Below are 12,051 nucleotides of genomic sequence, written 5' to 3' on the forward strand. Positions count from 1 at the left end.
GATATGGGTAGTTTATAACACCCTGGAGCAGCTCCTCACCTCTCTTTGGAAACCAGTAACAGTGTTTGGACTAAAACCAGTCTGCAGACTATACTTTGAGTAGCACCATTGTAGAAAATATCAATAAGATGTAGGGAAGGGGAGGGTGAAAGAAAAGGTCAAGAGGAAGAAACAAGCTCTTTAAAAAAAAAAAAAACAGGAAGAAACAAGAGGTGTGTTTTGTAAGTTCTTATCTTATTGGAGGGTAAGCTTTTAAATATCAATTTAAAAAAAAAGCAAGAAATGATTTAAAAGAGCATAGATAAAATGGGATAAAGAGAAATAATTTAAAGTTGTAGAAACACGAAAGGGCACATGCGCCCCATGTTTATATCAGCACTATCAACAATAGCCAAAGTATGGAAAGAGCACAAATGTCCATCGATGGATGCAGTATTACTCAGCAACCAAAAAGAATGAAATCTTGTCATGTGCAACTACGTGGATGGAACTGGAGGGTATTATGCTAAGCGAAAGTAGTCAGTCAGAGAAAGACAAATATATTACTTCACTCATATGAGAACTTTAAGAGACAGAACAGATGAACACAAGGGAAGGGAAGCAAAAATAATATAAAAACAGGGAGACAGACAAAACATAAGAGACTCTTAAATATGGAGAACAAACAGAGGGTTGCTGGAGGAGTTGTGGGAGAGGGGATGGGCTAAATGGGTAAGGGGCATTAAGGAATCTACTCCTGAAATCATTGTTGCACCATATGCTAACTTAGATATAAATTAAAAAAAAAATAATAATGATAAAAATTAAAATAAATAAAAATTAAAAAAAATAAAATTGTAGAAACATACCCAAGCATATTATTATTATTATAATAAATTTAAATACTGGACCTATTCCATTCACAAGTAAAAATTTTAAAAATTCAGACATCTGCTATTTATAAGGGACAATGTAGGAACACACAAAGGTGGAACAAGAATATTAGAAGACATCAAACAAATACTAATCGAAATAAATCTCATAGTTATATTAAAAACTAGATTATAAGAAAAAAGTATTATTACAGATGAAGAGAGTCTCTATACAATAATAAAAGTTTCACTTTACCAAGAATAGCAATTTAAAATATAAACCTCAATATATTAAAATATTAAAATAACCTCAATGTAGAAGATTCAAAAAGTAGTAAAATAGCAGGGAGAAAGTATACCATAGATGGAGCTACAGTAATTTAGACAGTATGGAATGGATATGAGGATATACAAATTGAACACTAGTATAAAATAGGGAGTCCAGAAAGAGATCAACATTATTTTGAACTTGGCTATAACCGAGATAGCATTTCAATTTAGAGAGGAAAAGCAGGACTAATTAATAAAAAAATGATTACTATGCTAGCAAAACTGTTAATTAAAGAGACAAAAAATGAAATTGGATCCCTATCTCATACCATGTACAAAAAAAAATAAAAACTCCAAATGGACTGAAGATTTTCGCATGTAGTATGTCATTAAGAAAACCTTAATAAACTTTAAAGAAGTAAAAAAAAAAGTCAAAAAGAAAACTTTTAAAAAAATTAGAAAATAAAGGTGAATAATTTTAGACCTCAGTATAGGCAAAGATTTTAAAAATGAGACACAGAGGGGTGCTTGGGTGGCTCAGTTGGTTAAGCGTCCAACTTCAGCTCAGGTCTTGATCTCACAGTTTGGTTTGTGAGTTTGAGCCCTGCATCGGGCTCTGTGCTGACAGTTCAGAGCCCGGAGAGCTTGCTTTGGATTCTGTGTCTTTCCTCTCCCTTTGTCCCTCCCCTACTCACATTCTGTCTCTCTCTCTCCAAAATAAGTAAACATTAAAAAAAAAAAAATTAAAAATGAGATACAGAAAGCATTATCCAAAAAATAACCTAATAGATTGGACTGTATTAAAACTAAAGTGAAGGGGAGCCTGGCTGGCTCAGTCAGAAGAGTACTTGACTCTTGATATCAGAGCCATAAGTTCAAGCCCCACAGTGGGTGTAAAGATTACCTAAATAAATGAAACTTAAATAAATAAATAAATAAATAAATAAATAAATAAATAAATAAATAAAAATAAAGTAAAGTGAAAAGACAGGATACAAACTGTGAGCGGACAGTCACAATATACATGATCAACAAAAAATTAGCACGAAAAATATAGAAGAACTATAAATAAGATTACAAATAATAAAATGGGTAAGAAACAACAATACATAAGCAAAAAACACATGAAGAGCTGTTCGACACCATTGGTGAGCAGAGAAATGCAAACTGAAACCACAGTGAGATCCTTTTACACCCATTTGATCAAGCTGATGCAAGATAGTAGAAGATAAGCTGATGTAACCACTTTAGAAATGACTTTGGCACTACAACCTAAAGGTGTGGGCATTTTTATTCTTAGAATTATATCCAAAAGAAGCTGTTGCACATCTATAAGACAGTACAAGAATATACATAGCATACTGCTCACAGTAGCAAAACTTAGAAACCAAAATCACCATCAGTGGAAGAGTGAATGAATAAACTGTGGCACATTCACAAAATAAATTGATATAGCAGTCAAAGCAAGTAATCTACACTCTAGATTTCAGATCAACATCAATAAAATGTCTATATTGCAACGATATGTCACTAAGTGAAAAAGATAAACTCCAAAAGATTACAGATTTGTATCACTTTAATAATGTTTAAAAAAAAAAATTTAAACTACAATTGACTCCTGAACAATATGGAGGTTAGAGGTGCTAACTTCCCACAGTCAAAAATCTACGTATAACTTTTGACTCCCTAAAGACTTATCTACTAATAATAGCCTACTGACCAGAACTTTACAGATGGCATAAACAGTCAGTTAACAAATACTTTGTATGTTATATGAGTTATCTATTGTATTCTTACAATAAAGAAACAAAAAAGAAAATTTTATTAAGAAAGTCATAAGAGAAATTATAGTTACAATACTGTACTGTATATATTTTAAAGATCGATGTATAAGTGGATCCGCACAGTTCAAACCTATTTTTCTCAATGGTTAACTGTACGCTCTTGAGGAATTCATTTCTATAAACTTACAAACAAAGAGGAGCAAGATGCTGATGAACACAGGGATGAAATGATAATTAACTTAGGTTAGGAGACAGCCAGATGAGTTAGTGGGGTTACTTTATATTAAATGTGGGTAGCTATAAAGGTACTTGATTTTGCCTCAGTTTGTAGATTCACAGATAATTACATTTAAAGTAACTAAATAATCAAAGCACTCTAGGTGAGGACCAATGATATGAGTAGGTCATGAAACCAAAGATAATGATGAACCCAATTTAGTGCATCTAAGCTCCTTAGAAAAAAAAATTCTTTTAAGGATTTTATTTCCAATTCTCTAAAACTGGTGGTCTAGTCCTGTCAAATTGTGCAGACAATGACAGAAGTGTCAATAAAGTCATTACATTTTCAGTTTATTTTTTTAAAGTTTATTTCTTTATTTTGAGACAAACAGTGAAAAAAAGAAGAGAGAGAGAGAGACTGTGAGCAGGGGAGTGGCATAAAGAAAGGGAGAGAAAGAATCCCAAGCTGGAACCCGACACAGGGCTTGAACCCACAAACTGTGAGATCATGACCTGAACCAAAACCACGCATTAGATACTTAACTGACTGAGCCACCCAGGTGCCCACATTTTCAGTTAATTTTTGATATCAGGTCAGAGTACAGCTGAATCAATATACTTATTTATATAATGGTAAGAAGCTAGTATAATTTTTCTAAACAAAATTAAATAGATTTTGTTAGCCTTTAATAAAATTTTTAGGGACTAAAACTAAAATTTTAGGGACACTTGGGTAGCTCAGTCAGTTAAGAGTCTGACTTCAGCTCAGGTCATGATCTCGCATTCCGTGAGTTTGAGGCCTGCATCCGGCTCTGTGCTCTGTGTGTCTCCTTCTCTCTCTGCCCCTCCCCCCTCACGCTCTGTCTCTTTCACCCTCAAAAATGAATAAATATTTTTTTATTTAAAAAATAACAATAATAAACTAAAATTTTAAAATACGCTTTTTGGAAATGGTCTAATTTATTACATAATAACTCTTATATAATAACTCAGAGTATATGCTACTATTAAACAGTACTTTATAAACCTTCTTTAATGTAAAGAATTTGCAGAGCTGAATGTAACTGAGATACAAGGGTAGACTCTGTCACCATCATGACCAGGTCAACTTACTTTTACTATAAGTTGAAGAACTTTCCTTCCGACTCAGCTTAAGATAAAGTTTGCTTTTAGGTTCACTATAAAATTCAGGATTTACAGTTGAAAACTTCTTTAGTTTGCCATACTGTTTTCTTTGAAAGTCAAATCCTTTTCTGAAAAATGAGTAAAAACAAAAATGAATTTAAATATTAAGATACAAATTTTTACTGAGATATAATTGTCAATAACAATTGAAACAATTGTATTAGGTATACAATATAATGGTTCGAGATGTGTGTGTGTGTGTGTGTGTGTGTGTGTGTGTGTATTGTGTATTTATGGTAAAATGATCACCAAAATAAGTCTAGGTAACATCTATCACCACACAGAGTTACAAACTGCCTTCCTTGTGATGAGCATTTTTAAGATCTACTCTCTTAGCAACTTTTACATATACAATACAGTATTATTAACAACAGTTACCATGCGATACATTACAACCCCAGGACTTTATAAGTTTGAAAGTACATTTTTTTTTTCATCTTTAAAATATAGCATTAAAAGGAGGGAACCAGAGTGAGTGTATGTTTATATACTTTCATCCATGGACAAAAAATAAAAAAATAGGAAGAAAATAGCAACCCTCACAGAATCATTAGTTTTATTTTTTCTTAATGTTTTATTTATTTTTTGAGAGAGAGGAGCACAAGTGAGGGAGGGGCAGAAAGAAGGGACAGAGGATCCGAAGCTGGCTCCACACTGCCAGGCTGACAGCAGCAAGCCCGATGTGGGGCTCGAACTCATAAACTACAAGATCATGACCTGAGCTGAAGTCAGATGCTCAACTGACTGAGCCACCCAGGCGCCCTGAATTATCGTTAGTTTTAAGATGAGTAAGCCAGGGTCGCCTGGGTGGCTCAGTCGGTTAAGTGTCCAACTTTGGCTCAGGTCATGATCTCACGGTTTGTGAGTTCAAGCCCCGCGTCGGGCTCTGTGCTGACAGCTCGGAGCCTGGAGCCTGCTTCGGATTCTGTGTCTTGCTCTCTCTCTGCCCCTCCCCCGCTCACGTTCTGTCTCTCTGTGTCTCAAAAATAAAGAAAACATTTAAAAAATTAAAAAAAAAAAAAAAAAAAAAAAGAGAGAGAGAGAGAGACTAAGCCAGGACAAGTATTGAAAAAGTACACAAAAGATAGAGTATCTCAGCTTCAATAACTGTAATAAATCATCCCCATTATTTCCGTATCTTATAGGTTATTATGATGATTAAATGAAATAATACATGCAAAGTCCTTAGAAGAATGCAGGCATGTATAAACTCCCCAAAGATGTTATTAAATTACGATGCACATGTTCATTATAGCTACTTTTTGGATAATCCCACTTTTATAGGACATGTTTCCAAATTGTAGCATTCTATTATCCTATAAAACTAACTAGTTAGGCTACCTATTATCCTGCACTGACAAAAATTATTCTTGTGGTTTGTTCAACAGGGTTTCCTAAGGATTATGACTATATATAAAAATGATTGTCTAAAAATAGCTTTAGAAAATTATTTCCATTTTAAAGTTAGAAAACCTGAGGTACTCTATCTTTCAGATAATTTACCTATCTCAATATCTTTTAAAACTGATAACAATCATGTGAGGTTATTATTTTCTGATATAATAATTAATTATAGGCATTATTTGCTACCAAAGCATACCTCACCAAAAGCTGGCATTCCTCAAAGAGGGGTATCTTTTGACTTCTTAAGTATAAGCCAATACTCTTTATATCACTTAAAACCATACTAGTTAGAGAGGCTTCCTTTGTTAAATATCCTGGGGTCACTTCCTCAAGCCACTTGAAAAATTTACATCGGTTGGCTTTGGGTCCATCACAGGTATAAAAGAGACGACCCTAAGAGGAAAAAGATACTGCAATTGAGTAAGAAAAATTTTATATTTTACTATTTTTGTATTATGTTTGTCAAGACTTCTATAAAAAGGTGCTTGGCATTAATGTGCTCCAATAAATTATTCATCATACAAGTTAATCTTTTTATTAATACTAAACAACAAATTAAAATTTAAAACCACTTAGTTGACATTTCTCTTTATCAGAAAATTACATTATTCTGAGAACATAAGCTTATTTGAAAAATAAAATTTTTTGTTTCTCCAATTTAAAATGTTCACCATAGACACCCTGAAGGCTACCCAGAAACAACTACAAGAAACATCTTGTGCATTTCTTTTTGGCCTTTTTTGTCACTTACATAAGTGTGTGTGCGCACAAGGACACACACATACACTGTTTTTTTTTAAAAAAGTAAAACTCAGATGACGATGTGTTTTCTATTCCATAACCTAATATAACCTAACACAATAACATGCTGTACGCATGACAACCATGTCATCAAATTATCTTAAAAAGAAAAAAAAGACTTTTGATGGCTCTATAATATTTTATTCTATGGTTATAATATTATTTACAAATTCTTGCCTTTGACGCCTAAATTTAAATCTCAATGTACGTACGCAATACATAAACATTTTACTAACGTGACATCTTCCATAATAATATGTTATCAGCAATGTAAATTAAATCAGTTTGCTTTTACATTCCTCAGGCCTTATCTATTACTCGTACTGGGGCTCACACAGGAGACTACTTCAACTTTCACTTCTTCAGGCTCATCTCTGCATTCTCTAAGATCTCAGGTTGGGACATATTCCTCCTCAGTGTTCTCACTGTAACTTGGACATATCCTTCCTATTCTATCAATTACACTATTACATAAAATTTATTTTTATGTTTCTGTCTCCAGCCACCACTATGCAAAAGATTCACAGGCAATCTGAAGGATTATCTTAACTCATACTTTCATATCCTAGAACACAGATCATCTTTCAGTAAAAATTTACTGGGAGTTTACTGTAGGTTAGTTACTAATACCTCAAGTAGAAGGCTCCTAATCAGGACCTGCTCTTTAACAAAGCCGGTCATAAAGCAATAGGTACCTAAATTTTCTACAAGAGAAGTATTCGGTGGGGCAACCGGTGAGTAACAGGGAACAATACCTTATTTGGACCTTCCTTTTTAACCGTGACAAGTTTTGCAGGTTGATGATGATGACAGGATGGCACATTACTTTCTACATTTTTCAGTTTCTCTCTCTTTAGTGATGTGTAAAATGATATGTCAACTTTTGAAAGAGCTTTGTGCAACCTCTGTGCCAATCCAAACAGCAATATATTTAGATGTTCTACAAAAAAAAAATAATATATATGTATATATATATATATATATAAATACAGATGAAAATTAAATACAAAATAAGTTTGTGTTTGTATCATGTGTACTGTTAGCTAAGTTTGAAAATGACTTTTAACAGTAATCTATAATCTAACACTAATATTCATTTTTTTAAAGGCAAGTTTTGCCCTTGTACAACAAAACAATCAAAACTAATCATGCATCATACTTAAAATTTCTTAACAAAACCATCTGTAACACTTCTAGTTGTTATTATTATTTTTTAAAATTAAATTGAGCCATCCAGGCACCCCAGTAACACTTCTAGTTTAATAAAAAAAAAAAATGAAGAGGTGCTTGGGTGCCTCAATCAGTTGAACTGCTGACTCTTGATTTCAGTTCAGGTCATGATTTCATGGTTTGTGAGTTTGAGCCCAGCATCAGGCTCCGTGCTAACAGCCCTGCCCCTCTCCCTCTCTCTCTGCCCCTACCCTGCTCTCTCTCTCTCTCTCTCTAGAAAATAAATAAGTAAACATTTTTTTTTAATGAAAAATTCTAACTTGTAAAAGATAATACTGTCATTTCCTACTTTTGACACTCAATTTGACCTGAAATTAGAATATAAGTTACTGTTGAAAACTGGAATGGACATATGGAAAATAACAAATCTCAAGTAGAGAATTTAATATGAAAGTTCACAATATAAGATACTATGTTTTCTCACAGCTATCCTACTTACATTAAGCAGCAACCAATTATAATAAAATAGGAAGATAAGTCATACCTATGAGACAAGATGTAAAAATTTGCTTATAATGAGCAGGAGACTGAAAAACAGCCGGTATATGAATTTGCCTTTGGGGAAGATACGCAGATTTTATTTTCTGCCCATTTGGGAAGCACAGCTCAGAGCCACTTATCCCCTGAAATGGAATAATTCAAGTTATTATAACAACTCCAGAAAAATACTGTCTACTAATGAGTAAATTATTTTCTATAGATGTTTAACAAACACATTTTTTTGATTTTTCAGAATCCTTGAAAATCATTTTCTGATTTTATTATTATTATTATTATTATTAGTAGTAGTAGTAGTAGTATTTTAGAGAGAGAGAGCACAAGCAAGGGAGCAGGGCAGAGGGAGAGAGACAGAGAATCTTAAGCAAGCTCTATGCTCAGTGCAGAGCCGGATGCAGGGTTCCATTCCATGACCTTGGGATCATGACCCGGCTGATATCAAGAGTCAGATGCTCAATCGACTGAGCCACCCAGGCGCTCTTCATTTTCTCATTTTAAATGAGATACCAAGTATAGCAAGAATGGCTACGCATCGCATTTTTAATCATATAAATAAGACTAAACGTGGGGCGCCTGGGTGGCTCTGTCGGTTGAGTATTCAACTTCAGCTCAGATCATGATCTCATGATTCATGAGTTTGAGCCCCATATTGGGCCCACTGCTGTCAGGGCAGATTTCGCTTTGGATCCTCCGTTCCCTTGTCTCTCTGCCCCTCCCCCACTTACCCTCTCTCTCTCAAAAATAAATGAACATTAAAAAAACCCAAAACTAACCATTTCTGGTCTGCCTCTTAAAAAGTTTGTAAAAACTTTTTTCTAGGAAAAACTTAGCTGATGTGAATGGATCATTATGTGTTTCTGTTTCCGGTTACAACTACAATAGAATTTTGCAAAACCAATGTATAAGATGTAACTTTACCCTAATCATGATCTGATCGGCAAAATTGAGCTGATAGTGAAAAATGAAAACAATCACAGTAATAGTAGTGGCAGAAGTGGAAACAGTTGGAGCTATCATTTATTAAGTACCTATTACGTGCCAGATACCACATAATTTCTTTTAATGCTCATAACTACTAGGTAAGATTTTAAGTCAAAGAAGATATGACTATAGCTAGAGTTCTGTAAAACTCAAAAAAATAAGTCATTAGCTCTAAAAGTAAAATCATTGCTCCTATATGATTTTGGTAATTCTTTTGTTGAAATTCAAACACTAACTATTGGAAACAATGCACCAAGATACATTGGCTCATTTCCTCACCTGTAAATCTCCTGTTACACTGTAGTTGCAGCAGGCAGACTCTCCTAACACATTGTGAATTTTCTCAGTCTTGGTAGTCTGCTTTAAATTCAAAGACAGTGCTTTCTTTCTGGAAATCAAATCCTGACTGCTAAAATCCTGTTGCTGCTGATGGAGCATGTCTTTTATCATTTGCAAATGCATGGAGCTTTCATTCACAGCATCACTCTGTCTTTCACCTATGTCACTACAATGTGTCCCAGAAACAACCTCAGCAAAGAAGCCATCTGTTACTTTATCAACTACATTTACAGTAGTCAAGTTGCACTGGGGTATGTTTTGATATTTCAGCCACTTGCTTTGAGTAGATATATTATTGAGAAGTAAAACATCCTTTGGAGTCACTTCTCTGGATTCTTCAGAGAAGGAAGTTTCACTTTGGTTGTCAAGTCCAAAGCTAAAAGAAAGAACTGCTGACTTTTCACCCAAGTTGAATATGGGGGAACCAGAAGATTCTTGCCTGTCATAGATGATGTCGTATGAACGAGAATCTAAATCAGGTGACCTATCAACACGTGGCAAAGTAATAAGTGGAACTCGGGTTCTACTTACTAATGGAAGCCTTTGAAAGTTCTTATTCCCCAGAGAACTGGGTTTTTTGATAACTGGAAAAAAAAAAAAAAGAGCTCATTAAATAAAAATGTATTATGGCCATCAACTAGGCTCTAAAAACCAGTAGCTATCTATACAAGAAAGAAAAAGTAACAACTTGCCTTGCCAAAACAAAAAAACAAAAAACAAAAATAGGTAATTTTAGTTCCTTTTTTATAATAAAATATTTTTAATGATTTTAGTCTCAAAAAAATGAAGATTTCAAAGCTCAAGAGACTCAAACTTTTTTAAGGTTAATGCATTTGAAATCCTTCCCTTTTTCTTTTTCCCTTAGCTAAGATTCCCCCCAACCCACCACCACCAATCACTAGATTATATTTACATATCACTTAACTTTTCAAAGTACTTTACAACCATGAAGGGATTTATTATTCTCATTTTACAGATGAGATTGCCAAGGCCTAGAGGTAACATGACTATCAACTGGCAGAGTCAGGACATGAACTGAGAACTGGTTTTTTGTTCTTAATTGTATATTCCTACTCCAGAGACTGAAGTTCATGGTTTATTTATCTATGTGACTATAACTTTCTTTATATTTACTATACCCATGAAGTGATATGTTAACCTTCAGGGTATAGAAGATAGTTAGCTTTATTCTGATCTATGGGTATGTGGTAAGAGTATAATTCTCCTAAACTAGATTTTGGCTGAGTTTTAGAATTCCTTCTGTCAGCAGTATTAGTAATAAATATATTCCTAAAATGTAAAAAGCAATAATAAATATTTGTTCAATAAATAAACGAATAAATAATACTGTATGGGAGCTATATAAGCTTAACGTTTTTATCTGACAATGCTATGGTTTCCTATTTTATAATAATGTACCTTCTTGACAGAGTTAATATTTGTTGGAAATAAACTTTGGGGATCATTTGGGTAGGTAGTAGAGCAGTAAGTGAGCAAATGATATTCTTTTATAGTGTTATTTTATAATTCTAACAAGCCAATCAAGCAACCTGACAGAAAAGTTAAAACATCATTAAAGAGTAAAAGATTGGCACAAAAATAGACATATAGATCAAGGGACAGAGTAGTGTCCAGAAATAAGCCCACACTTATGGTCGTACAACAAAGGAGGCAAGAATATACAATTGAGAAAAGACAATCTCTTCAACAAATGGTGCTGGGAAAACTGGAGAGCTATATGCAAAAGAATAAAACTGGACCACTTTTTTACACGAGACACAAAAATAAAATGGATTAAAGACCTAAATGTGAGACCTGATGTCATAAAACTCCTAGAAAAGAACAGACAGTAATTTCTTTGACACTGGCCATAGAAACATTTTCCTAGAGAGGTCTCCCCACGCAAGGGCAACAAAAGCAAAATTAAACTATTGGGACTGCACCAAAATAAAGCTTTTGCACAGTGAAGGAAACCATGAACAAAAGAAAAAGGCAACCTACTGAATGGAAGAAGATATTTGCAAATGATATATCAGATAAGGGATTAATATCCCAAATATATAAACAACTTATGTGACTCAACACCAAAAAAAGCCAATAATCTGATTAAAATGGGCAGAGGAACCAAGGCACCTGGGTGGCTTAGTCAGTTAAGGGTCCAACTTTAGTTCAGGTCATAATCTCATGGCTCGTGAGTTTGAGCCCCACACCAGGCTCTGCATTGTCATCGCCAAGCCTGCTTCAGATCTTTTGTCTCCCTCTCTCTCTGCCCCTCCCCCGTTCTCGCTCGCTCCCTCTCTCTCTTGCTCTCTCAAAAATAATATAACATAAATAAAATAAAATAGGCAGAGGACCAGAAGAGACATTCTCCCAAAGACATACAGATGACCAATAGACACATGTAAAAATGTTCACTAATCATCAGGGAAATGCAAATTAAAATCACAATGAGATATCACTTTACACCTGTCAGAATGGCCAAAATCAAA

General features: G+C 34.0%; 1 protein-coding gene across 6 annotated transcripts in view; it reads right to left on the reverse strand.

Moving 5' to 3' along the window:
* The window catches only part of ZGRF1 (zinc finger GRF-type containing 1), a 90,666-nt gene that overhangs the window by 30,214 nt on the left and 48,401 nt on the right, over positions 1-12,051 (reverse strand). For 4 of the 6 annotated variants that reach the window (XM_060654395.2, XM_060654397.3, XM_060654396.3 and 1 more), the window contains 5 exons: positions 9,503-10,146; positions 8,229-8,367; positions 7,270-7,454; positions 5,910-6,106; positions 4,238-4,377 (listed from right to left, as the gene is read on the reverse strand). In XM_060654395.2, coding sequence (XP_060510378.1) covers positions 4,238-4,377; positions 5,910-6,106; positions 7,270-7,454; positions 8,229-8,367; positions 9,503-10,146 — 1,305 coding nt within the window. The remainder of the gene's footprint in view (positions 1-4,237; positions 4,378-5,909; positions 6,107-7,269; positions 7,455-8,228; positions 8,368-9,502; positions 10,147-12,051) is intronic. The other 2 variants (XM_060654398.3, XM_078445814.2) reach the window with 1 other exon arrangement.

This window comes from Panthera onca, chromosome B1 (genome assembly GCF_046562875.1).
Source record: "Panthera onca isolate mPanOnc1 chromosome B1, mPanOnc1 haplotype 2, whole genome shotgun sequence".
Classification (NCBI taxonomy): domain Eukaryota; kingdom Metazoa; phylum Chordata; class Mammalia; order Carnivora; family Felidae; genus Panthera; species Panthera onca.